Genomic DNA, 27,697 nt, shown 5'->3' with positions numbered 1-27,697 from the left:
GTTGTTGGGCAAGGAAATGGTCATTTTCAAAGAGCCTGGGATTCCCAAGCCCACAGGACCATCATACCTCCTGGCTGGCAGGTAAATGAGGGTTGACAATGCTGAGCAAACAGCTTGGGCAACTCAGACCCTTCTAGATAGTCATGTGTTTTGATGGTAGAGCTTTCTTTTTTTTATTATTATTATTATGTTATGTTAATCACCATACATTACATCATTAGTTTTTGGTGTAGTGTTCCATGATTCATTGTTTGTTCATAACACCCAGTGCTCCACGCAGAATGTGCCCTCTTTAATACCCATCACCAGGCTAACCCATCCCCCACCCCCCTCCCCTCTAGAACCCTCAGTTTGTTTTTCGGAGTCCATTGTCTCTCATGGTTCATCTCCCCCTCCGATTCCCCCCCTTCATTTTTCCCTCCTGCTATCTTCTTCTTCTTCTTCTTCTTCTTCTTCTTCTTTTTCTTAACATGTATTGCATTATTTGTTTCAGAGGTACAGGTCTGTGATTCATCAGTCTTACACAATTCACAGTGCTCACCATAGCACATACCCTCCCCAATGTCTATCACCCAGCCACCCCATCCCTCCCACCCCCATCACTCCAGCAACCCTCAGTTTGTTTCCTGAGGTTAAGAATTCCTCATATCAGTGAGGTCATAGGATACATGTCTTTCTCTGATTGACTTATTTCGCTCAGCATAACTCCCTCCAGTTCCATCCATGTCGTTGCAAATGGCAAGATTTCATTCCTTTTGATGGCTGCATAATATTCCATTGTATATATATACCACATCTTCTTTATCCATTCATCTGTCGATGGACATCTTGGCTCTTTCCACACTTTGGCTACTGTGAACATTGCTGCTATAAACATCAGGGTGCACGTACCCCTTCAGATCCCTACATTTGTATCTTTGGAGTAAATACCCAGTAGTAGTGCAATTGCTGGATTGTAGGGTAGCTCTATTTTCAACTTTTTGGATGGTAGAGCTTTCATTAACATTGTCCACTTGGTTAAAAGATAAGTGGATGTTTTGGTAAGTGTATATAGGGGCAAACAATCTTCTTTGTCCCCAGATTCTGATGCAGACTGGCCAGCACCACAGGTTTGGAATATGAAATTAGTGGTTTTTATCTGAGGGGAAGTGGAGATTTTCTAAGGAAGTGAAGCTAGTGAGTGAGCAAAATTGAAAAGAGTTCTTTCATCTCTGCTTCCTTAACATGCTTAACAAAATGTGACTTTCCCTCCCCCCTACCTGCCCATTCTTTCACTACCAAATATTTTTAAAGGGAGTTCTCTCTCTGCCCAGTACTTTCTCTAAACACTGATCTTTCATGTTCATGGGTTTCTTTTCGGCTGTAGGACAGTAACTAAACCATTCTAGAGACTTGGTAAGTATTCTATAATGAAGGACTGAATCCACGTGAAATCAGGTGTCTCCCCAACCACTGCATGGAAATGAGAGCTCTCTTTTCCTGAGACCACTTGCCTTTGACTCTTGCAGGTTTGGACACTGGTCTCTGTCCCTTCATTGCTGTCCTTGATACCTCTCTTTCCTGGATCTCCCTCAGTCCTCCTGACAACTCTGCTGCAGAAGGAGCATGGCCTTGTCTTCCTCATTCTTACTCCTATAAGTGGACGGTGCTGTTCAAGATTCAGTTTTGTTCTTTTTCCACAGAAATCTCTGGCACCCCCAGATTCTAGGCTTCCCTCCACAGAGAAGACTCTCAAATCTGAATCCCATCCATACCTCTTCTGTCACCTCTTATCGCACATTTCTGATGCTCTTTGGACCCTTGGAGATTACACTGACTCTAGACTTAATAACATCACTCCTCCCTCAACGTGGAATTTCCTCCTACATTCTCTTCACATCATGTCATATAATCAGCTTCACATGCTCAGAAGCTCTCTTTTGGACTCATTCCTCTCCTTGGCTGCCCACAGCTAATAAAATATCAAGCTTTTTCTCTTGTATTCACCTTTTCCTTTCTGTTCCTATCACCATAATCTTTATTCAGAAATGTCATGCTTGGGACACGCATGGGAGGACTCTCCCCGCACATGCCTGCCACCGCCAGATTCATGTCCTAAACCTGAGACTCAAAGTGTCACAGTTCTGCAAAAGAGAAGAAGAAACAAAGTAACAAGCATCCTCGCCATTCCCTCCCTCCCGGCTATGGAATAACCGACACCAGTTAATTCACTGAATTGATTATTCAAGACCCTTTTTAAAGAAACTTTTTTTTGGCTGTTGTTTCTGAAACATTTTTTATGTAGTAAAGTGCACAGATCTTAGGTATGTACATTGATAAGTTTTGACAAGCATATATGACTATGGAACCAACATAAACCAATCAAGATATAACACATTCCTATCAGCCTAGAAAGTTCCTTTATGCCCCTTCCAGTCACTCTCCAGCCCCTTGTCCACTGTTTTAATTTTTTCTATCACATAGATTACTTCTGCCTGTTTTTAAATGTCATATGAATGGGGTGCCTGGGTGGCTCAGTCGTTAAGCGTCTGCCTTCGGCTCAGGTCATGATCCCGGGGTCCTGGAATTGAGCCCCGCATCGGGCTCCCTGCTCCTCGGGGAGCCTGCTTCTCCCTCTCCCTCTGCTTGTCGCTCTGCCTACTTGTGCTCTCTCTCTCTCTCTGTCAAATAAATAAACAAAATCTTTAAAAAAAAAAGTCATATGAATGGAATAAATCAATGATTCTTGTGTCTGGATTCTTCACTCATCGTAACGCTTCCAAGATTCATCCATTTTGTTGTTTATATCAGTAGTTCTTTCTTTTGTATTGCCGAATAGCATTCTGTTGTGTTGATATACCACAGTTTGTTTATCTGTTTTCCTGTGGTATTTGATTTGTTTCCAGTTCGAGGCTGGGATACATAAAGCTGCTCTAAATATTTTTGTACAATGCTCTTTCGTAAGCATATGTTTTATTTCAGTCGGGCAAACCACTAGGAGTGAAATTGCTCACTAAGATCCTTAATATTTTGACCAGACCTCCTTCTCTCTTTGTCTCCACCTCCCTCTCTCCATACCCCCCTCCCCCCAACACAGACACACACAGATATCCTCACTCACCCCTAATCTGCTCAACTAGATTATAATCTCTTTGAAGATAAGGAAATGTCTTATTTCTCTTTGGATCTCCCACAAGGCTTAGGAGAGTTTTTTAAAACTTATCAGTTACTTGGGAAATATTATTTGATTGAACAATTCAACTACATAAAGAAATCACGTGGCCATTTCATTTCATGGTGGTGGAGACGGGGAAAGCCCCAGGACTGAGGTATCCTGAGAGGTCAGCGACTCATGCCTGAGAGGAGTCCACATAGTTCATCCCCCCTCTCTGCGCGCCCCCCACGTTGTAGGCTCACTTAATGCGGCCTTCTTGCCACACGAGCTTGTCACTGCTCTTCCCCGCCGAAGTGAATGAAGAATTCTGTCCTCCGGAGGGGAGTGACCCAGAGTACTGAGCCGGCAGACAAACTGCCTGGATTTGAATCTAGGCTCCAAAGCTGACTAGTTGCATGATTACTTTTTTTTTTTTTTAAAGCTACTTACATTTCCTGAGCTTCAGTTTTCTCTTCTATAAATGAGGAGAACAGTACTACTTTGTAAGTTTGTTGTGAGCATTACATCATCATAACTACTATTTTTTTTGAGTGCTTTTTGTTATCTAGGCACTGTTTTTACTCGTGCTAACAATCCTCACAACAGCCCTATGGTGCTACCACTGTAACAGGACACTGAGTCGCAACGAAGTTAAATAACATGTCGATGACCCTACTGCTCGTTTATGGTGGGGTCTGAATTCAAAATCAGGCAGTCTGAGTCAAGAATGTATATACTTAACCCCTGTAATAAACTGCCTCCCACAAGTAAGATGATGTACATGGGTGCTGTGCCGAGTACATGTACCTCTTCAGTAAACATCATCTGCTGGTTATCAGCATTATCGCCACCATTCCCGGTTCCCATTTTTTTTTAAAAAGAAAGCATTTTATAGGTAGCCCAGGCTTTGTTTGCCTTTCACTGAGGTGGTATACATTTCAGTTGGTAGCATAAGGGATTCTTTGTTATGTCAAGTTTTGAGCTCAAGTTCTTTATGTATATTAAAATATAATTCATATTTTCTCAGGGTGCTGGTTGTGGTGGTACATATGGTCTGTAACAAATATCTGTTTGGATGTGTGTAGACACTTAATAGACACCAGTGAACTGGATTCGTTCTTTAGAGAAGTTTTAAGTGTGTTAGTTTGGGGGCTTCCTCGAATCTGTGGGTAGTGCCTCTGAAAGCTCTTAAAAACATCTTTCCAGGACTTTCTGTTATGAGAATCAGTGGAAATATGAAAATTAGTTGGCAGGCCAGGGGGACGGCAGGAGTGATCAGCGGCACCTGGAGAAGGCTGTCTGAGCACTACAGCTGTGTCTTCGCTTACCCGTCCGACACCGCCCACCCATTGACAGTCTCGTCTTCTACGAGGGCCTGTCCCTAACCAGCCTCAGTTTGCCGTTGCTGCTTCATTTCAGAACTCAGCCCCTGCCTCACAAGGGGAAGGACCAGATTTCTTGGAGTCAGCCAAGGTCAAGACGACCACTGAGTCTAGCATTGCGGCCACCATTTGTCATCGTCAGTCATCCTTAGTGACTCGGGAGTAGTTCCAAAGCATGGCTTTAGAAGCTTTAAAGACCTTCTTTCTCATCTTGGCTCTCCGTCCTATAACCTCCAGTTATGAGAACAAAGTCATCGGGTGTCTTGTTCCATGATTGTTTTTTTGCTGCTTCTCAGTGCTGTGCTTCTGCTTCCCTCGATCATCTTTGGTTAACCTCACACCAGCCATTCTGCCAATCCAATGTAGGAGCTGTATCTCTCCCAGCAGAGCGTCACTTCTATATCTTGATTGCTAGATAACAGGAGAATTTACAGTCGTCTGATTGCATTAGCTCTGAACCTGCGTGTGGTAAACAATTAATCACCGTGGAGAGAAAATGTGATTTAAAGATACGGAAAATGATTGAAGGTATTATTAAATTCTTTTTTCCCCCTTGTATTAATTTCCAGTGAGTTCTTCATGCCTGGGCTGGTTGATACACACATCCACGCCCCTCAGTATTCTTTTGCTGGGAGTAATGTGGACCTGCCGCTTTTGGACTGGCTGACCATGTACACATTTCCTACAGAACTCAAATTCCAGAACATCGACTTCGCTGAAGAAGTATATACCAGAGTTGTCGTAAGTATCTTGCTCGTCAGTAGTGGTGTGTTATGACCAAATCACCTGTAGACACGTCCATTTCTTGGGGCATATTTTAATTATAAAGCACAGGCAGTTGAGGCTAGAATGGACTGTGGAGACATTTTCAGTTTTTTTCAAAGCCCAAGGAGTGTGTGGACCACCCACCTTATCTACACAAGCTAACCTATAGCAGAGAGAGAACTTGAATCCAAATCCTCAAATTCTCTATCTGGTGGGCTCTCTTGACTCTTGGTCTGTTACTTCTTGTGTTTCGAGTTACTAAATTTGAGTTTCATGCACGTGTGTGTTCCCTTACTCCTGCCAATCCACAGTGCTGTTCTGGGGACCATATGGAATAGCTGTGTAACCTTTGGAAAGTTCCGTGACTCATTTTCCCCATCTGTAAAATAAAGTAGAGATCATGATAGTAACTACTTCATAGGATTGTTATGATAAGTTAATATTTGTGAGGTTCTTAGAATAGTGCCTGACACATGGAGCGTTGTATATATTTGCTTTAAAAAACATGCAAGGAAATTTAAAAATAAAAGTTAAAATTACAGTTAGAAGGATATCACATTATTTTAGTAGCTTCCCAAGGAGGGAAAATAGGATGGCTCCCTATATAGCAGGGTACGTAGGTACATGATGAGCATTAACACCACTAGAGGGAGCTATGGAGCTAGTTCAAGTCATTGAACCGCGCCAACCTTTATACTGAAGGCTCTGAGGATGTCCTTACTTCCACTCTCTCAAGGAAATCAGTCCCCTTCTTTCTACTCCAGCCCTATGCCAAGTCCACTCAGCAACCAGAAACAGCTTCTGCAGGGGAGAATACCTTTTGCAAAAACTTTCCTATCTGACCACTACCTCTTGTCATGCAGCATACTTAGTTTAAACATTGCTGCATTGTTGTTGGACCCATGGATGGGTTTTCTTCTAAAGCGATGGCTCTGGGATGGTGACAGTACTGTAAGTCTGTAAGACAGTTACCTAGCCATTCTGCCATTTCCCCTGGTCTTGTATCATTCAAGCCTTGAGGAGTAAAAGTAAATGCTATCCTTTATATACTTGACTTCCCCAATTGTAAATTCAGTGTAATTGTAGATCTTACCTGTTTAGCATGGATCCACATGACACTAGAAAAACTGAGAAGGACTAACACAGTGCATGAAGTTGCTGCGATATTGTGTTAATGAACTGTGTTAACCACACCAAATCTTTTTATTCTCAAAATTTATTTATACCTCTCATTGTTCTAAAAAGGGTTTGAGATATCTTAAAATAAAATAGTATACAGTGGAAGCAAATGAGTCACAAAAGCGTGGCAAAGGAGAAAAAGGGGGAAGAAAAATAAAACTGAGAGGTAAGTGTATACCATGGGGGGCCATGCACTTGTTAGCATTTGTCACAAATTCAGCTTTAAGTTTCTAGCCGCTGACCCAGAGAGGGAAATCAATGATGTCATTTACACTGTGTATATGATAAAGAATAAAACATTTGTTAAGGTAAAGCATTTCTATTACTTATACTGATTTTCTTTTTTTAATTTTTTTTTTTTTAGATTTTATTTATTTATTTGAGAGAGAGAGAGAGAGAGAGAATGAGATAGAAAGCACGAGAGGGAAGAGGGTCAGAGGGAGAAGCAGACTCCCCGCTGAGCAGGGAGCCCGATGCAGGACTCGATCCCGGGACTCCAGGATCATGACCCGAGCCGAAGGCAGTCGCTTAACCAACTGAGCCACCCAGGCGCCCACTTATACTGATTTTCTTAAAAATTAGTTTCAATAACAGTTCATATAGATACATGCTCTGTTGTCAAAATATATATTATTAAGATGCTATAGTATTTAAAAAAACCCCAAATATATCACTGTTTTATGTTTAGACATTTAGAGTATCTAGAACCACATATCCTTCAGGGAGTACTCCATAAATACTATTTCTTGTATCAGAGAGTTAAGTATTTGATGTCAGTGAGTACAAAATAGATTTTATTCTCGACACATACTTGCATTGCATACGTCCTATGTTTCTGATTATGAGCAGGCAGGCCTGCACACTTTAACAGTTGGATGAGCTGATGATATGGTTGAAATCTGTAGACGTTGAGATTTGTTAACTAGAACCTGTCCCTAGGCTGACAACTGCTCACGGCAATGCAAAGGGATGTTAAAACAGTAGGTCCAGAGAGATCCAAGGCATTTTGGTTTATTTTATTTTCTCCCTCAGAAAACAGTCCTAGATCTATACTTCAGCAAATGGGCAAATCAAGACCCCAGAGTTCTGCACCGTAGATGACAGTGATCATTTAATGTGCAAGTAATTTCAAGTCTATATTAGCAAACATCTCCTGAGATTACTTAGAAAAAAAATCCCAGTAAAGCAAGCCTGGATTATCTGCCTTTAAACATTGCAAACTGGGTGAGAGATTACAGTTTCAAAATAGACTGGAATAAACTAAAAAGACTAGAAGGTTCAGGAATCTATATATTATATAGCTTGCAGTCAAGGGATTGGACAATGAGATCCTAGTAAATGTGCCAAGATACACGAGTTGCAAATATTCTGGGGAATGGGATGAATATGCTTACTCTATGGGGTTGTCAAAGGTTCAGCTGATGAATCCAAGTAATTCCAAAACTGTATCAGATCATTAAAGTACAAGGTGAATCGAAAGGAGATAGGCCACTCTTTCCTCCCTGTTTCAGCCCAGGGGAAATGCAAATCATCTAATCTGTTAAGAAGCCATTGCTACTGATCTTGAAGTTTGCAGTCATCCTATGTTTGGCATCTATTTTGAGCTTAAAAAGCTTGGTCTCCAAACCTTTCTTGTCAAGAATTGAAGGCTGAGGAAAGATTGAGAAACACAACCCACAGTCTGATGTTGTTCTTGGTAGATTCTTATAAACTGGAAAAATACAAACTCATTACCAACGGAAGAACCCTCTTTAAAGCTTATGAGACACTAGGGTGGCCTTGGGTCCAGGATGCCCAAATACAGAACAAATGAAGAAGGGAAGCAGCTGTATTTTAGATGTCCTCTTCAGCAAGGTTTTAAAGCCAAACTAATTTCTTTCAATTACATCAGTCTCACACATGTAGCTTGTTGGTTAAATGGGTGGAAGTCAGTGGGAACCAGGAAGAGTTGCTTGGGGTTCTTTCCTTTCCTTTCTCCTCTCCTCTCCCTCCTTCCTTTTCTTTTTTCCTCTGTGGTTTTTCCCTGTCCTGTTCTTTAACTATAATTTGAGCAGATTCTTGAACTTTCTAGTTCGTTCCAGTCCAACTTGAAAGTGCAATTTCTCAACTAGTGGAAACACCCCTCCCCTCCCCCGCCCCTTCCCTCGGTCAGAGGAAGGACTGACTTACTCTCCATGCCGTGGGGCACTTCCATTGTCCTTCTTGCTAAACAGCCAACACTTTCCCCTTTGAGTTCATCTTCAAGCCAAGATTTTAGAAAGGTGTGTACAATTTTGAGAATTTAGAAAATGTTAGATTACGCTTCTGTTTTAATTTTGAGTTTCACTTTACTCTGGTTAGTGTATGCTGCCAGACTCATGGCTCCATCTCCTGACCCTGAGATCATGACCTGAGTTAAAAATCAAGAGTCGGATGCTTAACTGACTGAGCCACCCCGGCGCCCCCCCATTAGATTTTTTTTTTTTTTTTTAAAATCCAGCTTCCTTCTGGCCTTAGAGATTGCCTCTTTCCTCCGAGATTTTTTTTCCAGATTCCTTTTTCCTCCTTCCCCACTTTTTTATACTAACTTTCCTCCAATGTCTGTTGAACCTTGAACATACATTTCATATTTAAGTGCGATGCTCTGAAATGGTGATTGGAAGTCTGGATGGGGATAACGCTTGTTGGCTAGTGAACTTCATTATAAGATAAACAGTGAAGGCACTGAACAACCCTTTCAACTGTGGGCCCCAAATGCCACTGTGAGGATATCTTTCTTCTAGAACCAGTCATCTTCTCTAGGGAAGAGTTCCTCAGTCCTGCTAGGAGTGGTGGGAGTTGCATATGTGGGATTTTGGGGAAAATGACCAAGGATCCAGAGGGTCAACCAGATTATCCACTTAAAACTCTTTCCAGTCTCTGCTGAACCTTGCCATATTGGGTGTCTAGTCTCCAAATACTGTTGCAAGTTTCTGCAAGAGCAAATCTCTCCTGCAAGAATCAGGTTGGTGTGGTTGGCTGATTTCAACAAGGAGAAGGGTCCTGCCAGGGTTTAATCATCTGTATACAGACTGTCAGCCAATTCTCTATTAGCAGCTCTGTGCTTCTTTCTCTTCTTGCAGAGTCACCTCCAGGGTCTCATCCATGTTTGTTTTGTCTGTTTTTTTTGTCTTCCAAGGGGCTGTAGAAATGCTTCCTTTGCTCGTGTCTCTTTCTTCTGGGTTAATACATTTTATACTCCTTTACTGTTAGTTTAGTGGAATTGTGCTAAGGAAGGGAGATAAATACAAGGGACTAATTTGCTGGGTTGAACTAGAAATCTGGCTGAATAATTTTGCCCTCTTGTAGATGGAAGAATCTCATTTACTCATCCCTTGATGCAATAAAGTTTGTATATCCTTAAATAATCCTAAAAACCAAGGAATTAATTAGTATTACATTTTGTGAAGTCTGCAACACGGAATAGTGTGAAATCTAGGAAATCAGAAGCACCAGCTTCTTCTCCAGCTCACACTTTTGGATATAAATACTTTTGCCATTTACCTTAACCGTATTTCATATCAAGATGGCATACCTTTAAATAAAAATATTTTAAAATTAAAAACTAGAATTCTATTTTCATCTTTATTTGCCATGTGACTTTTCTGGGCACACGCGATTCATGGTTTTTGTGATTTATTTTTAGAGGAGAACACTAAAGAATGGAACAACAACAGCTTGTTACTTTGGAACAATTCACACTGACTCATCTCTGCTCCTTGCAGAAATTACAGGTGAGGAAATGAAAGCATGATTTATGGGCACATCAAGCCAAGACAGTCAGACCATGCCGGGCAATGACTTATACATGTGGGCTGTCCTGCCTCTTAATTGCTAGAATTTGAGCGCTGCATTTCTTGCAAGTAATTAGGTGTTTGTGTATGGCCCTTGAATGTTTTTAATTGTGTAAGTAATTTGATTATTTATTTATGGTTTTGGTTCCAGAATGATGTGTACGGGTCTGAATTTTGTGTATTAATTTAGGGCGTTTGGGACCAAATTTACTAATTCTCACTGTGGCAACAGTTTATTATATTATAATCCGCAGACACATCTTGGCTCTTGGCTAGACTTAGGGCACTGTGCTAGATGCTGGGAACACAATGAAATAGAAAATGACTGTATTAACAGCGGCTGTGCTCTTGCTGGATGCCTGGCTTTGCACAAAGCACTCTCCATGGATTATCTCAGCTCAGCTGCAAACAGTCTTTGGAAGTAGGCATTCGTGCCCTCATGTTACAAATGGATAAATGGATGCTCAGAGGCCATAACATGCCCAAGTCACACGGCTAGTAAGCAGGTCTGAGACTGGCTTTAGATCAGTAATTCCAAAACTTGGACCTCGCACAGTGCCCAGAACATGGCAGATGCTCAGTAAATACCGTTGGCTGATGCACTGATACTTCTGCTTGCTGGCCAAGGTAGGTTCTGCCAGAGGCTTAAAGGGTAGCCCTGAAAATATATATTGCTATTTCTGGAGGAGACAGAGAAGACTCAGAATTGGATCATCTGGAAAGAATTCATAGAGGGGGCCTTTAAACAGGGCCCTACAGGAACACAAAATGGGGAGGGAGGAAAATGTCTTCCCAACAGGGGAAATAACATGGACAAAGCTATGGGGACAGGAATATCCACAGTGGATACAGGAAGCAAGGAACAGAGTAGCTGAGCTGGAGGACAGGATTCATTGCATAGTGAGGGGGGGAGAGGAGGTTGGGCAGCTGGGATGGTTCAGACCATGGAGAGATTCGAATATGCATCAGATACTCAAAGATTTTGAGCCAGATGAGGTATGTGATGAAAGTGGTGTTTCACGTTAAGAGTAATCTAATGGCCAGGTATCACAATGAATTACAGGGGAAAGAGAGGGGCAAAAAGACTTTTGTAAGATTCTTATGACAGAGGCAGAGACATTGTACAAACAGTATCACCCCATGTAGCTTCAACGTTCTAGCTGAAATAAAATTTCTCTGGCAGCTCTAATGAGGACCAGGTTCCTTAGTGCTGAGAGCTGCTAGTAGGACTATGTCAAATTCCCCACTGATGATAATATTGGCGTTGCTACGGTTAGGAAAAGTGACCGTATCTTTTCTAAGCCCTACATGGCCAGACACTTTATATACATTACTGGGTATATTCCTCACAACCCTACACATAACAGAGGACACTGGGCACATACAGGGTTAGACCTTAATCAGATATTATCACCATCTTGGTAGTAATCCAAGGAATAGGAGTCAGTGGAAGACCTTGAACTACTTATAGAATTTGGTGTGGTTTTGTTGTCGTTGTTATTGTTCTTAAATGGCGTTCTTAAATGATCTTTTACATTCTCACTTGTGTTTTCATAATGATTTTAATTTAAATGTGTTTTCTAAAGGCTCAAGAGGGATATATTGTTTGCAGGGGAAAACATGACTTCAGATTCTGTTTTTGTGTGCCTCTCACAGATAAATTTGGGCAGCGTGCATTTGTGGGCAAAGTCTGCATGGATATGAATACCACTGTTCCAGAATACAAGGAAACCACTGAGGAATCAGTCAAGGAAACAGAGAGGTACATGCATCTTGATTTGTCTTGTGGGTGGTCCCTCTGAGGCACTGATGGAGTTAGAGATGGGGAGAGAGTGAACCAGGCCGATATGCGCATACGTCACTGTGTGGGTTTGCCCTACTTTGTGCAGGTGGTCTGGTCCTAAAGAAAGCGTTCCATGTCAATACCATTTGGTAGCCTCTGGGAATTTGTTATAGAGTCCTAGGGTGAATCCCTTTGTGAAATGAAGGATTCTTTTTATAAGTTAATGATTTACCGCTTCCCTCTCCTTTATTATAGATGGAGGCTTCTCCTGTAAATTGAACTTGCTTTAAGTGTATGTGGTCTGCGCATCAGATTACTTTTGGTGGTGGGGTCACCCTCTTGCCTGAGATCACGAGCTTTTGTTATGTTCTTTTTATATTACACTGGAATAGTCTACGGATCTCAAAAGTACTTTATCCACATTGCTTTAATGGCTTTTCCATAGTCCCTTGAGGATTTGGTTTGACAAGGAATTGCGTTGTATGACATTCGACACGACATCCAAGATCCAAGAGATATAGAAGGACATTCTTTAGATGTAAATCTTCCCCAGGACCTAACCTATCCTGAGGCAAGTTTTAGAAGCCCAACTTTCCTACAATTCCAGACCTCCATCACCTTAAATGTGTCCTCTGGAAAGCGTAGCTCAGGAACCACCACCTGCTCACAGAAAGAGTGAAGCATGCACCTTCCTTTTATCGTTGGCCACATGCTGAACTTTCCTATGGATGTGTGTTTGTGGTCATTGTAAACTTTAGTCCCCATTTTATTCTGAAACAAAGGACTACCGGAAGGCAGAAAGCTAGCGAATAAATTTTTTCAGTTGGGGCACAAACCGCTGTTTAATAGGCCCTACGGACACCACCATCCCTGATTGCCACCCCCGTCCGGTTCCTCCCCTCTCCCCCGTCTCCATTTCACAGCCACCTCTGGCCTGTTCCATCAGCCTTACTCCGACATCTGTGCCCATAGAGTTCTATGGCTTCTAAATGCCTCCAGGTGCATAGGATTCCGTGATTCTAATATCCATGGAGCATAACATCCTGCAATATTCCCCCAAATAGAGCTTAAGCCAGTGGAATGGTTGAGTGGTATGGGAATACTCATGAGCAGCCCAGCTGATGTGAGAGGATAAAATTGCATTTCCCTGTGATTTTGCACTCTATTTCTCTGGCTGCAAATGAGAAAGCAGAGTAATTACTACTTGTTAATCTTTAATTAGTGGTGGTGAAACATGTATGGCATTAGAACTGTTTGCATGGAAATTAAGACATGTAAGGATCATGTTTTCACCCTTTTAAAAAATCTATTTAAAAATGCCAAGATTTTCTATCTTCCCATTTGTTGCTTTATTTCAGATTTGTGTCAAGAATGCTCCAAAAGAACGTAAGTAAGCTTGTTCCCAGCCTGATTTTGGATTGCTTTTGTGTCATTTGTAAGATTTGCTATTAAGTTGTTTGATAAAGATTAGTCTGTGTACGTTTGGCTTACTCCACGCATGCAGAAATGTCTCCCCAGAGCCTTCAGTTGTTTTTATAGTCGACCCATCAACTCAGCTCTGTGAGGTCGGGCTTTTTTGTCTCCTCAGTGGTTTTCCCTTTCTCTTCTCTGGAAGCTTCTAATCACACAGGACTGGTCCCTGGGGAGGTGGGAGAGGGCTTCATGGATGTGGACAGATTGGGAGCAACTGGAAGTTGGCTACATCAACATTGGCTCTGGCCTCTTGTACTCCCTGATCTGGTCTGGAGCACAGGTGGTGTCCACCATGATGCCCCAGCCTTTGGCTGCCTTGGTCCCTAACGTGTGGTATGTCACATGGCCTGCAGGCCCTCGGCCGGCCACTCCTCTTTGCAGTGCCTGGTGTTGGTGAGCCTATGGAGGCAGGGCTGTTTCCTTCCCCCACTCCTAGCAGGGTCAATTCATAGCTCCATTGTACAACCTCTTAGATCGGCAAGCCAGACCCTTCCCTTACCAACTTTTGAGGTCTAATCGGAAACCGTGAGAACCCTATTACTTTCAGCCTAGTCTTGGGAGAACTAGGTGGAGCTTTGGGGGTCCTCATGCTCACCACCCCTCTCTTGAGCCCTTCTCCCCTGCTCAGCCTTTACCTTGGATGACACCAGAGCCAGTACTGCCCCCAGATGTCCTGAGGGAGGCCATGGCTGGCATTCCTCCCCAAGACATAGATGGGGAGTAGACCACCACTTCACTTTGAGTCTCCCCAGAGCAGCCTCCTTTAGAAGTTCTTCTGCTTCCCATTTCTCTTCATGAAGGCCACCCAGTCAAGGCCTTCTCTGAGCCTTCATGTGGATGTGGGACTGGGGCTGTCTGTCCTTGGAGGCAGGATCTTCTTCCATTGAACTTGGTGCTACAGAATATTCTCTCTGTTGTCCTCAGCCAAGAGCTCTTTCCGTGAAACCCACTACTTCCACCCACTCTTAGAATGGGGGGCTATCCTCCAAAATGAAGACATAAAATTATCATGTTGTATGATATGCATGTTGGGGTATACCACACTTTCCTGATATCCATAGTTTCCTTACCAATTTTTTTTTTTTTTTATTATTTCCAGTATTCTAGAGTTAAGCCCATAGTGACACCACGGTTTTCCCTTTCCTGCTCTGACACTTTGTTGGGTAAACTGGGAAACATGGCGAAGACCCATAATTTGCATATTCAGGTGGGTATTTTTCTGCTGTTTGTGCCCCTGTCCGGACCTGCAAGACTTTTCAGTACCCTAAATTCTGGCAGTCATCTCCAATTCTTCTCCTGAGATCTCCTAGAGAAATGGCATCATAGGACAGGGAGGGCTCTTACAGACGTCACCTAAATCCACTTCTTAATTTCTCAGATAGGAAACTTGAAGTTCCTTTTACCCTCATCTTCTCTGATCAGACTTAGACGAGGACGTCATACGTAACCAGGCCAGATCAGTAACACACTGGTTACCTGTTCTCTGTAAGATACGTTTAATTCGTTTCTTTCCTACTTCTCTCTTTTATTTGACCCTTTTCTCAGTGTTCTAGTCCTTCATTTTTGGAGGAACCACCTATTATTTGAAAAGCAAAAAGAACCTAGTTTCTCCCTCACAAAAAGGCATTTAAAAGCCCTTTTGTTCTGAGTTTCTTAATTTAAAAATCAGGAACAAAAAAGGATATCTTACTTTGTCATTAAACGGTTGCAATTTAGGAATGAAACACTTTTTAAAGCTTCCAGCTGGGTTAAAATTGGGAGTTGCAGGCTCTCCTTCCCCGACCCAAGCTTCATTACAGGCTGCACCAACATTTTCCCTCTTAAGAGTGGACTATCTTATAACCAAGGGCAAGTTAGGGGAAAGGCAGAACACATTGATTCTTTATCAGGGTGGAGGGTATTTTTTTTGTTTTGTTTTTTTAATAAGATTGATTTTGTTGGGGCTCCTTAACTATTCTCATCACTCCCTCCCCCCTTTTGGGGGACTGTGATATTTGTATTTTTGATTCGATCCCACACAATTGTAGGGGAGGAAAAAGTTTTATTCGACCTTCTTAGAGTCCCTGGCTGGGTCTAAAAGCTAAATTGACAACGACAATAGGAGAAAAGCATACAAATGTATTTAAAATAAGTTTTACATGATAAGGAGGCTTCATAGGGAAATGAAGACCCAAAGAAAGAGAGCATTTCTAGGCCTGGCCGGTTTGGTGACAAGTGCATAGTCATGGAGGAATAATTGTTTGGATTCCTTGGGGCATCCATTTGTCTTCAGAGATAAGGATGCTCCTCTCCTCCGAGGATAGGGTGGGCACGCCTCACATAAAAGCTTTATGATCTGTTTCATTCTGACCTTCGGCTATTTTCCTTCAGCTTAAAATATGCAGTATACCATGGTGCCATATTTGGAGCTAGTGTGTCCTGAACTCCATGAACACAAAACAAAATCAAGTATATCCTTGCTGCGGGGGTGGGGTGGGGTGGGGGGGTGGTGCGGTATGCATATGTGCATGTGCATTTAGCATTTACTCAAATTTATCAAAGTGAAAAGAATCATCTGGTTGTCCTTTTTTTCTCTTCAGATGCCCATGCATTTCTTCAGTGGTCTAGAGTTCCTCGAGGCCAGGATAGAGCTCAGCCTCTAGGTGGAACACTCTGTTTTTAGAACCTTGCTCTTTTTTTCTCTTATTTCTTTGGCTCACACTACCTCATGGAGAAGGGGGAATGGCATTGCCATTCTTGGAAGTGGCAACTTGCTCATGAGTTTTTTCCTATTATATGTACTCATCACCAGTTGGTCTGGAAGGATTTTTGTTTTAGGCAAGGGCGTGGGGTTTATGGTGTCCTAGAGAAAGGTTGGCATGGGGGCCAGGACTCATTTGTTTTGATTGGACATGATTTTTATGGGCTCTTGTTTTGGTGACAGCAGGATTGTCGAGGCCAGTTATTTTCGAACTGTCTTCTGTGGAAGAGATCACTTGGGAAGTTGCCAACGGGGCCAGAATGAGGACAGGGTTCTAGAGTCCCTGAGAAGCAACTTGTTTATGCCTTTGACATATTGTATCTCTATGAATTTTTATATGAACGACATACTCAAAGCTGAAAGAGCTTGGAAAACTACCCATTTAGCCCAACACTTATATTTGAAAGATGAGACTGTAGAGACCCAAAGGGAAGACCTGACTCACCCTACTGAAACATAAGTAGGCTCAGAACTTGAGCTGACATTCATTTCTCCTTGTTCAAATTCTAGTTTTTGTATGAGTGAACCATGCTGTCTGTCCTTTTATGGCTATGAAGCTCTTCTCTTAAATGGCCAATATCAAAAGGGGCAAGTTGCCACAAATAGCTAGGTTCAAGTACTGTCTTCACGTACGTACTTGCTATAGAAAGAATATAACATGGGTCAAGGTTAGGGCTAGAACATTACATATTCATGTAACTATCATGTTCACGTTCATCGTTTCTTTTTCATATAGATGTGATATTATATATAATATGTATAACTGTTTTCAATACAACACATGTAGCATCTTTGTTGTCTTACATAGGCAAGTAGAAACCATCCTTATCATTTTGGGGTAGGAAGTATAATTTCTAATGGTATTTCACATTAGAAAATTGCAAGTATTATTTATTTTCTTGTAGAGCCATATAAGTGAAACTGTCAATGAAGTTGAAGCTGTGAAGAACCTATTTCCCGATTATAAAAACTACACAGATGTGTATGATAGAAACAATCTTCTGACAAATAAGGTACATTGCATATCATGACATAATCTGTGTCGAGTAGGGCATATTTATCTACATTTTAAAATCTTTGTAATTGGGGGGGCAGTGGGAAAAAAATGAAATGACAAAATAAAATCTCAATGGTAATCTTCAGACTTCTCCAACATGTGTGCATTTCCCAAACTAGAGTAAAGCTCAGAGGATGCTCATGCGTGGGTATATAGTTAAAAATCGGCCTGCAGTTTCATCCCAGTAAATAAATCTCAAGGCTTCTTTGAGGATGGGAATGTCATTTGGTCCAAAGACATTTTGTCAGTATCCATTAGAACGTAAATGTGCATTCCCTTGAGTTAGCAGATGCATTTCTAAGGATCCATTCTGTAAGGAATATGAATAAGAATGTTAATTAATGTGCAAGTTAGGAAATGTCTATCAGTGGGTGATTGTTTAGATTACAGAACATCCATAATTAAAATTGTATCCAGCTTTCACAAGAATGATGTATACAGGCTTACAAGGAAGAATGTTAATATGGTATTGTTTGATGTATGTGGGTGCATGCTCATTTAGAAAAAATTTCTGGAGGGGTGCTGGGTGGGGCTCAGGTCACGGTCTCGGGGTCTTGGGATCAAGCCCCGCATCAGGCTCTGCGCTGAGTATGGAGCCTGCTTGGGATTCTCTCTCTCCTTTTTCCTCTGCTCCTCCCCCCTTATGCACTCTCTCTCTCTCTCTCTCTGTCTCTTAAAAAAAAATAATTGTCTGGAATACAAACATTGACTGTTAAATGTGATCCTCCTGAGGGAGAAAACAGGGGACTTTTTACTCTTTTTTTTTTTTAAGATTTTATTTATTTATTTGAGAGAGAGAGAGAAGGAGAGAGAGAGAGCATGAGAGGGAAGAGGGTCAGAGGGAGAAGCAGACTCCCCGCTGAGCAGGGAGCCCGATGTGGGACTCGATCCTGGGACTCCAGGATCATGACCTGAGCCGAAGGCAGTCGCTTAACCAACTGAGCCACCCAGGCGCCCTTTACTCTTTTATTTTTAAACACTGTGGTATTGCTTTTTAAAAAAAAAGAGTGTATAATACTTTCATAATTAAATAATTTCACATTAAAATTAATATAGTGAGGAGACACTTCATTACAACAATATACCCCTTGGCCTTGGCCTTCAATGAATTGTACAAACTTCATGGAGAGTTGAACATACTGCAGCAAATAAATTCTTCGGGACTGTGAACGGAAGGCTGAATAGGACTAATTTGAAAGGTTAATACTCTACATAGATCTTGCAAATGCTACACTGTAATTTTCATCCTTCTCTACATATATTTCCATGTGAATAATAAATTAACCTGCCATTTGCATGTTAATTTTATTTGCACAGAGTTTGGGAAAATTTTATTTTATTAGTAATCCTTGGTCACTGAACTGTGCCTCCCAAAGGAGAAAGCTATCTGGAAACAGGTTTTGAACTGAAGGAAAAAGAATTTTGAAAGAGTAAAGCCTTTTTTTAATTTTAATTTTTTTCATTTGAGTGGAGTTGACACACACTGTTACATTGAGTTTCAGGTGTACAACATAGCGATTCAACTTTCCTATGTTACACTATGCTCACAAGGGTGGCTACCATCTGTCACCATACAACCTATTACCATTGACTCTATTTCCTAGGATGGGCCTTTTAGTTCCATGACTTATTCATTCCATCACTGGAAGCGCGTGTCTCCCTCTCCCCTTCCCCCATTTTGTCCCGTCCCCCCCACACCTTCCCTTCTGGCAACCATGTTTGTTTTCCGTGTTTACAGGTTTGATTCTGCTTCTGTTTGTTTGCTCGCTAATTTTTCTTTGTTTTAGATTCCACATATGAGTGAAGTCATATGGTATTTGTCTTTCTCTGTCTGACTTATTTCACTTAGCATAGTGCCCTTGAGGTCCATCCATGTTGTTGCAAATGATCTCATGTTTTGTTATTGCTGAGTAATAATACATTGTATGTATACCATGAGAAAGACTTAAATCCTTTTCAGGAAAACCCACAAATATTACCAGGACTAAACAGAGAAGTGTTGTATGTGGGCAGTGCCTGCCTTCTTGGGTCAATTTTATCTTCCAAATTAATGCTTATAAAATATTATATTTCCTAATTTTTGTGAAAATGTAAATATAGGTGATAAAACAGTTTATTTGGTTGTGTCAAATATACTCCAATTAAAAAAAGACTTAAAAATAGATAAATAAAGATTATTTGGTTTTATATATCAAGACATCGGGGGGCGCCTGGGTGGCTCAGTCGTTAAGCGTCTGCCTTCGGCTCAGGTCATGGTCCTGGGGTCCTGGGATCGAGCCCCGCATCGGGCTCCCTGCTCCGCGGGGAGCCTGCCTCTCCCTCTCCTTCTGCCCCTGCTTGTGTTCCTGCTCTCGCTATGTCTCTGTCAAATAAATAAAATCTTTAAAACAACAACAACAACAACAACAACAAAAAAGAGCATCGGTGTCTGTATTCAACTAGGAGCAGAAATACAGAACACCTCTTTCCAGGATTACGCCCACAGCTTCCATGTGCTGACAAAGGAAACTTACTTCTACAAAGTCTGACTGAGATGGGAACAAGCCCAGCCCCACCAGTTGCTCACCAGGTAGAATTTGAAAATGAAGTAACTTGGTTTTTTCTAAAGCAGAGATGAAGGCTGTGTCGTATCTTTGAGCTGGTTGGATATTCTATCCTGTCGATCACCTGGACCCTTGTTATTTTATAGAAAAAAAGAAATATTGGCTGAGACTTGTGTAATCCAATGTTTCTACAGGCCCTTTTTTTTTTTTTTTTAAAGATTTTATTTATTTATTTGACAGAGAGAGACAGAGCGAGAGAGGGAACACGAGCAGGGGGAGCAGGAGCGGGAGAAGCAGGCTTCCCGCGGAGAAGGGAGCCCGATGCGGGACTCGATCCCAGGACCCTGGGATCATGACCTGAGCCGAAGGCAGACGCTTGACGACTGAGCCACCCAGGCACCCCCCTACAGGCCTTTTTTGAGGGGTAACTTGTACACAGGGATTTTATACATACAAGTAATCATAAGTGCTCTTGTGAAGATGCTCACAGATAAGTCACTGCTTCAATCTGTACCTGTAACATCTTGCTGTGAGTCAAGACTAAGGGAAACATTTTTTAAGGGGTAAACTCCACATAGGATACTCTTCTCTCCAGACAGTGATGGCGCATGGGTGCTACCTTTCCACAGAAGAGCTGCAGGTGTTCAAGGAGCGAGGAGCAGCGATCTCGCATTGCCCCAATTCTAACTTATCGTAAGTAGGCAATAACCGGTCGGCCGGTGATGAGCATTTGGGTTGCGAATTAGCAGCCCAAATATCTTTGTTTTCTCAGTCAGGCCTCCAGTGTCCCTCTTCGAGAGTTCTGTCTGACTGGGACAGGAACCAGACAGACGCACAGAGGCTTACCTGTGCTCGGTGGGGAGAAAGAGCACACAAAAGAGGATACTTTTTGCAGAGTATGCATTTGAAGAACACAGCATCTCTTCAAATTTCTGCATTTGCCCAAAATGGGACAGTAGGAAATATAACAGAAAGAGTTCAAAACCTACAGCATCTCGGGGTTTGCAGCTAAGGACCGCAGGAACGCAATAGGCCAGGCAGGCAGTCCAGGGAGAGGGTACTGACTTTGCATACTCTGCGGTCAGGAGAAGGAGCAGTGCTGCCGTAAGCCGACACCCCACAATATAAATCATGCTGCTGGATCCTACAGGATGCCAGTTCACACGGGAGAGACCGTGTCCTGTTGTAATTCCCCAGAATGCAAAGCTTTATCTATAATTAGTTTTTAACCCTTTGCAAGGTCGTAGATCCATAAGTGAGTCGGATGAAAATTATGGCCTGTATTTTCAGAAAAAAGCTCACAGATGCAGAAATGTTACATCTAATTTCAGGGAATTCATAGATCCCGTGATACTGATCCATGGATGCTAGGTTAGGAATCCATGCTCCAGGATTCGATGCAGAAGGGATCTCATTTCTGGTGCTAATTGATCCAGAATAGAGCTCCTCCCACTTAGAGGCAGGTTGAGATGGATCATTCATAATATTCATTCAGCGAATTTAGGTTCTGCTAGATTTTAGTGGTTTTTTTTGAGGATTATTTTGTATCCTCTCCTGTTTTGAGTTCTTGCAGAAGCGGACCATGAGACAATTCATGTACAAGTAGTTTATTTGAAGGTGACCTCTGGAGGTTGGCTGGTAAGACAGAAAAGGGAAGGACATCAGTAAGAGCACATCATCAAGCAGCTTACCGTTGTGGGCTCCTGGAGTTTAATTCTTCCAGAAAGCTCAGGGAACCGATGTACAAAACAGACCTCAAAGTCATTCTGCCTCAGGAGTGAGGCAGCGGGGATCGTCATTCCCACACACTGTCAGTTATTTGTGGAGGGCTGCTGGGTGAGGTCAAGAGGTATCAGTTCCCTTGAACCCCCGACCTTCCCCAAACAAGGGCAGAGTAGGCTCTGTGATGGGGAAAGAGCCGCGAGGTAGGGCTGGAGGTGCGGGCAGCTGGAAGTCTAGGGAGTTGACTGCAAAAAGGGGTATGTGTCAGAGGTGGTATAGGAAATGCATGAGAACCAAAGAGCTATATTTCTGGTGCGTTTTGAGAGGTTCCAGAGCCTTCTGGTTTTCAGACATAAAGTAGTCACACATGACAGGGAATCTTCCTGTGCATGGCCAGTGACCATAACTATGGTCTAGCGACCCGACGGGGAAAGGATTTAACATCCCATGGGTTAGTTACACAATATCTAAATTAAAATATGATCCAGCTTTGCAAATTGAGGTTGGAAGTTACATTTCTTCATGGATACGTTTCTGTTTAGATGGTCACTGCTATTCTGGCTCCAACAACTTTGAAAGTTTTATTGCACGTGCACTGGGGATTTGACGATGGTTAGTTAACATGCATCTTCAAGGAGACCATGGTGACCTTGGCCTCTTCTCAGACTTCTAAGGAACGCTTTAGTTTTCCCTTGTTTCTCTAGAAAGGCAGCACATCTAGTAAGCTCAGGGTCATAATCTCCGGAATTCAGCCTGGAACGTTCTCTCCTAGCTGCTGTGGTCCTGTGAACTGTCCTGACTCATCAGCCTGCACCCCCTTTCCCAGTAATACCCTCTTTCTTTGATTTTGCAAGGCACTACTCATTTGGGTAACACAGTATCCCAGACAGAGAGCAAAGACAATGCTTTATAATTTCTACTTCTGAACATAGAAGGATGAGTTTGTTAAAACAAAACAACACTGAAGACCAATAGATTTTTGCATGAATGGCAAGACTGAATTTCTTCATTTATTTTTCCTTACAAATGATCCCATTTTCCTTCTGTTTCTTGCTGCTTTGTACCCTCCTGAGATTAACCTCAACCCAAGGAGTAAAGCTCCTTTATGATCGTTTTTTCACTCCGGGACTCAGATGATCTGATTTGGCCAATGTGTTTGTGTCAACATGAGAGCTGTTACGACGGAACACACAATTTTAGTGAAATCACCATCCTTATTGCTGGTGTCCTTTTTTGTTGGAAACACATGCGTCTCCTCGTCCTGACGTCTCCTTTCTCTACAGGCTCAGCAGCGGCTTTCTCAATGTGCTAGAAGTCCTGAAACATGAAGTGAAAATAGGGCTGGGTACAGGTCAGTATTTTGCTATTTGGACATAGTCAAAGTGGTCGAGTAAGTGCATAACTTTATGATGTGACTAAGTTTCGGGTAACAGTTTAAAAAATTAGTTTTCTTATCTGGGAGTACTATCTCGAGCTAATAAAATGGTGGGTTGCAGCAGTAAGAAAATGTATGCAAAGGGAGAAGTTTTTATGATGCTAATCTGAAGGCCATTATCCTCACTTAGTGTTCAGAGATTGGGTGATAAAAGGTAAGTCCTTCTACGGTGCTGTAGAGGTTTATTGTTTTTTTGGTTTTGTTGTTGTTGGTTTGTTTTTTTTTTTTTTTTTAACTCCTTGATTTTTCTTCCCCTTTTGTTTTGTCCTTCTGGCTGGGTTTTGATGGTTTGGATTTGTATGGTTTTAGTTTTTGATAACTGTGTCATCACAAATACTGTCTCAAAAGAAAATTAGTTGACCTTGCCATAGGGAGCAGAGATTCAGTCTATGCCAGCAGTGAGAACTTTGAGATATAGTAAGAACTTGCTTTGATTTTGAGCAGTGTTGCCCAAAATGAGATTCCAGTTCCCACAGGCAGTCTGTTGTTTGCCGCGTTGAAGGACATTCTAGGTGGCTGATGAATTAGTGGTGTTGCCCCCCCCCCCCCCCCCACACAATACATTTTAATTGTTTTTCCTGTGTGCAGTGCTGCTCACTTTGAAAGTATGAGACAGGCCCAAATGTCTAGGCATATCCCCTGTGAACCTTTTATTACTGTGTGTGAATAAACTAAAAAATTTTTTTAATGGGTGTGGGGCACAAGGATTTATTTTCCATTCCTCATGCATTTGTCTTCCTGATACTTATTGCATCATGCATATTGATGATGATGGTTGTCATCATTTTCTGCAATAACTCACGTCTCAGTTACTTTTATACCAGCAGTATTGCTAAGATATACAATAAAACAAAGTGAATTATTATTTTTAAAGAGGTGTGCCAGATTAGATGTTCTCCCCAGTTTTATATGAGCAAAAGAATTATGATTTAAAAAAAGTTCTTATTTAAGTCTTCAATCATTGAGACTGTGGTAATACCTGGATATAGTCACAGGTGTTAAGGTAGTTATTTTACCTTCACAGAAAAGCTTTAATGAATACGAAAAAACATGGCCAAGAATTTTTTACACACTAGTCCGTTAATGAAAAATTTTATAGACAGCCAAAAATCAGGTAGGTATTGCTTTCCAATTTTCTAGGATTTTGGTCTCCATGATTTAAGTTCATCACATAACTTCCAGTTCTTGACTTTGGGTTGGATAGTGATGGATAAAATATTTAGGTAAAACTTTGTCACTTATTAGCTGTTAAGACTTTGAGCAAATTTCCTTAATTTTCTAAGACTTCATTTCCCTAATTTCTGTAACAGTAACAACAGTTATAACTATGTCTATCTTATAAGCTTGTTTTGAGGCTTAAATGAGAAAAAAATGCATGCAAAATGGTTAGCACATATTTGCACATTGCACTAGTCAATCAAGATTGGTTTAAAGGGAAAGAGCAATGTTGGTGTATTGACCAAAGTTTTGATCAAATATGATATATTCACTTATGAATTGGGAGAATGCTGTTGCATTTTACAAAGTCTCTGTTGCAATAGCCCCACTATGTTCCACTCTTTTTGAAGCATGACCTTTATGTATCAACCTGCCCATCCCCTGTAGGCTTCAGAAGATCATTTAACCTCATACTATGGGCAGAGAGCAGGTCCAAAAGTGTTTTTTTCACCCTGTCTATAACAAGTGGAGGCAGATCTGGACTTTCTCAACTATTAGATAGGAGAAGCCCACGTGAAGCTTAACAAAAATATTGCAAAACAGAAGAAAGTCATATCAAAGGAATGAGGGGCACCTGGGTGGCTCACTCAGTTAAGCGTCCAACTCTTGATTTCAGCTTAGGTCATGATCTCAAGGTCCTGAGATCGAGCCTCACATTGGGCTCCATGCTGGGCATGGAGGCTGCTTAAGATTCTCTCTCTCCCTCTGCCCCCCTCCCTACTCATGCACATGTGTGCACTCTCTCTCTCTCTCAAAAAAAAAAAAAAAAAGATGAGCTTATCTCTGAAAATGATCTACTTCAGGATCTAGAAGAAAATCTCAGAGAATTGCCATCACCCTTGGAGTATAAGAAGACATGGTACTATGAAAAGACCACAAGTTGTGATGGAAAAAGAAATTTTTTAAGTGAAAGAAGAAAACTGGGGGAAAAAAAGAGTGAGAGGCATGTAGACAATCCTACATGACTGGAGGGAGGGTAAATTTTATAACCACTTTGGAAAACTTTTTGGCTATTTCTTATAAAGTTAAAGATTCATCTACATATGACCCAGTAATTCCATTTTGGGCTATTTACCCTAGAGAAATGAGCACATATGTTTGCAGAAAGAATTGTACACAAATGTTTATACCAGCTGTATTTATAATAGCCCCTAACTGGAAACAATTCAAAATCCCACAGACAGGGGAATGGATAAGCAAACTGTGGCATATTCATAGAGTGGAGTGCCACTCAGCATTCAAGAAAGTAGGAACCACTGATCTATGCGAAACAAAGGTAAATCTAAAAATATTTGGTTAAGTGAAAAAAGCCAGGCACAAAAGAGCACATGCGGTATGTCTCCAGATGCATGAAACCTAGGGACGAGTAGAGCTAACATTATTGATAGAAATCAGAAAGTGGTTGCCAAGGGTTGGGGATGGGGAGAGGGAGGGGAATTGACTGGAAAGGGCCGAGAGAGAGAGCTTGCTGGAGCAATGAAAATGTTTAATATCTTGTCTTTCTGAAAGGTAGTTAAATGGCTATGTACAATTATTAGCATTCATCAAACTAGACACCTGAGCATTTTATGTTATCTTAATTATATTTCAGTTTAAAAATAACAAACCATTTTAGGAAGCTATGAGAAATAGAACTATTGCAGAAAATTAAATCAGTGATGTGGAAAACAACATTGATCAAAGATCAAAGGGGGTGTTTGAGAATGATCCACATGGAGCATAGAAAGAATAACACCAACACAGGGGGTTTTCCTGACCCAGGATCCAGAACAAGTCAAAGAGAAGTTGTGAAGGATAAATCTTTTCTGAGCTTAAGAAAGAACTGTGTATCATATTCAAAGAATTTACCCTGTTCTAGGCTAAATTATAATTGGCAAGATACTGGAATTACAAAGAAAAAGGAAAAAAGTCCTTAAATACTGAGGCAGGGAAAAAAGTCAGTTATCAGTAAAACAATTAAAAACCAGTTTGGTTTAGGGTGTTTTTGCTGGCATGAAAAATAGCAAGAACAAGGAAGAATTTGGAGCCAAATAATTGTTACTCAAGAATATTATATTGGACGAGATTCTCCCTCATGTGCAAAGGCAACAAAATTCTCCGATGGACAAAGTTTTGGAAAATATTTCTGCCCATGAACTCTTGGAAAAAATTACTTGAAAATCTACGGCATTCAATGAGTTATGAGACAAAACAATGGGCCAAGGCCTAGGGAAGTGATGGGACAACAGCATATCAGGGAAGGCTAAGTCAGTTAAAATAGAAACAAGATTTAAAAAGTTGTAAAAGAATTTAAAAAATGAAAGCAAAACTCAAAGATGTATCTTAAGAGAGCATATGTACAATGTTAAAAGTAACACCTTAAAAAAGTTATCAGGCTATGAACCTTAAACTGTTCTCAAAAAAATAGTCAATAGACAACAACAACCACCACAAAAAAATATAAACATAGTCCATTCTAGAAGGGGAGTAAATCGGGGGGGGAGACAAACCATGAGAGACGATGGACTCTGAAAAACAAACTGAGGGTTCTAGAGGGGAGGGGGGTGGGGGGATGGGTTAGCCTGGTGATGGGTATTCAAGAGGGCACGTTCTGCGTGGAGCACTGGGTGTTATGCACACACAAAGAATCATGGAACACTACATCAAAAACTAATGAGGTACTGTATGGTGATTAACATAACAATAAAAAATTTAAAAAACAACAACAACAAAAAAAACATAGTCCATTCTAAAATCTCTCCCTGAAAAATTATCATAAAGAAGTAGCTTTTAATTCCCTAAGTCTTCATCTGGGTTAGAATAGAGCTAGGATGAGTTTTTAAGGGCATAGAACTGTGAGCTTGTTTTAAATCTCATGTTATCCATTATCTTCATAACTATGCAGGCATATTTCTGTGAGAGTTCAGGGAATATCCAGAGATAAGAGTTTTCTTCTCTTAACTTTATTGACCATTTGGTTGCACTGGGTTGAATTGTGTGCACCCTTCCTCACCCCCCACCCCCAAAGATGTCTGCTGAATAACGTAAATGTGACCTTATCTGGAATAAAGGTCTTTGCAGATCTTTACCTTTACATTAAGGTAACGATCTCAAGATGAAGTCATTCTGAATTAGGGCAGGCCCTAAATCCAATGATGAATGTCCCTACAAGACAGAAAATGAACGGCATGTAGACAGAGAGAAGGCCCTTTGACGGCAGGGCGGACACTGTAGCTACATTGCGGTAAGCCAAGGAACTGCAGGAGCCTCCAGAAACTGAAAGCAGCAAGGAAAGATTCTTCCCTAGAACCTTTGTTGGGATCATGACCTTGCCAACACTTTTAAGACTTCTGCCCTCCAAAACTCTGAAAGAATAGATTTATACTATTTTAAGCACCGCATTTGTAGTAATTTGTTGTAGCGACCCTAGGAAATGAATACATTTAAAAATCATTTGATACTAATTGCAGGTTTTG

At 41.4% G+C, this 27,697-nt stretch overlaps 1 protein-coding gene across 2 annotated transcripts in view; it reads left to right on the top strand.

Annotated features, from left to right (window-relative positions):
- The window catches only part of GDA (guanine deaminase), a 71,709-nt gene that overhangs the window by 35,079 nt on the left and 8,933 nt on the right, over positions 1 to 27,697 (top strand). Inside the window, exons 3-10 of one of the 2 annotated variants that reach the window (XM_025891387.2) lie at positions 5,085 to 5,256; positions 10,124 to 10,211; positions 11,928 to 12,033; positions 13,413 to 13,440; positions 14,627 to 14,734; positions 17,173 to 17,280; positions 20,463 to 20,560; positions 22,873 to 22,940. In XM_025891387.2, coding sequence (XP_025747172.1) covers positions 5,085 to 5,256; positions 10,124 to 10,211; positions 11,928 to 12,033; positions 13,413 to 13,440; positions 14,627 to 14,734; positions 17,173 to 17,280; positions 20,463 to 20,560; positions 22,873 to 22,940 — 776 coding nt within the window. The remainder of the gene's footprint in view (positions 1 to 5,084; positions 5,257 to 10,123; positions 10,212 to 11,927; positions 12,034 to 13,412; positions 13,441 to 14,626; positions 14,735 to 17,172; positions 17,281 to 20,462; positions 20,561 to 22,872; positions 22,941 to 27,697) is intronic. The other variant, XM_073878080.1, reaches the window with a different exon arrangement.

This window comes from Callorhinus ursinus, unplaced genomic scaffold (genome assembly GCF_003265705.2).
Source record: "Callorhinus ursinus isolate GAN/ISIS: 27379988/994484 unplaced genomic scaffold, GSC_fseal_2.0 scaffold28, whole genome shotgun sequence".
NCBI lineage: Eukaryota > Metazoa > Chordata > Mammalia > Carnivora > Otariidae > Callorhinus > Callorhinus ursinus.
Note: the sequence above shows the minus strand (reverse complement) of the source record. Positions and strands in the feature narration are given on the sequence as shown.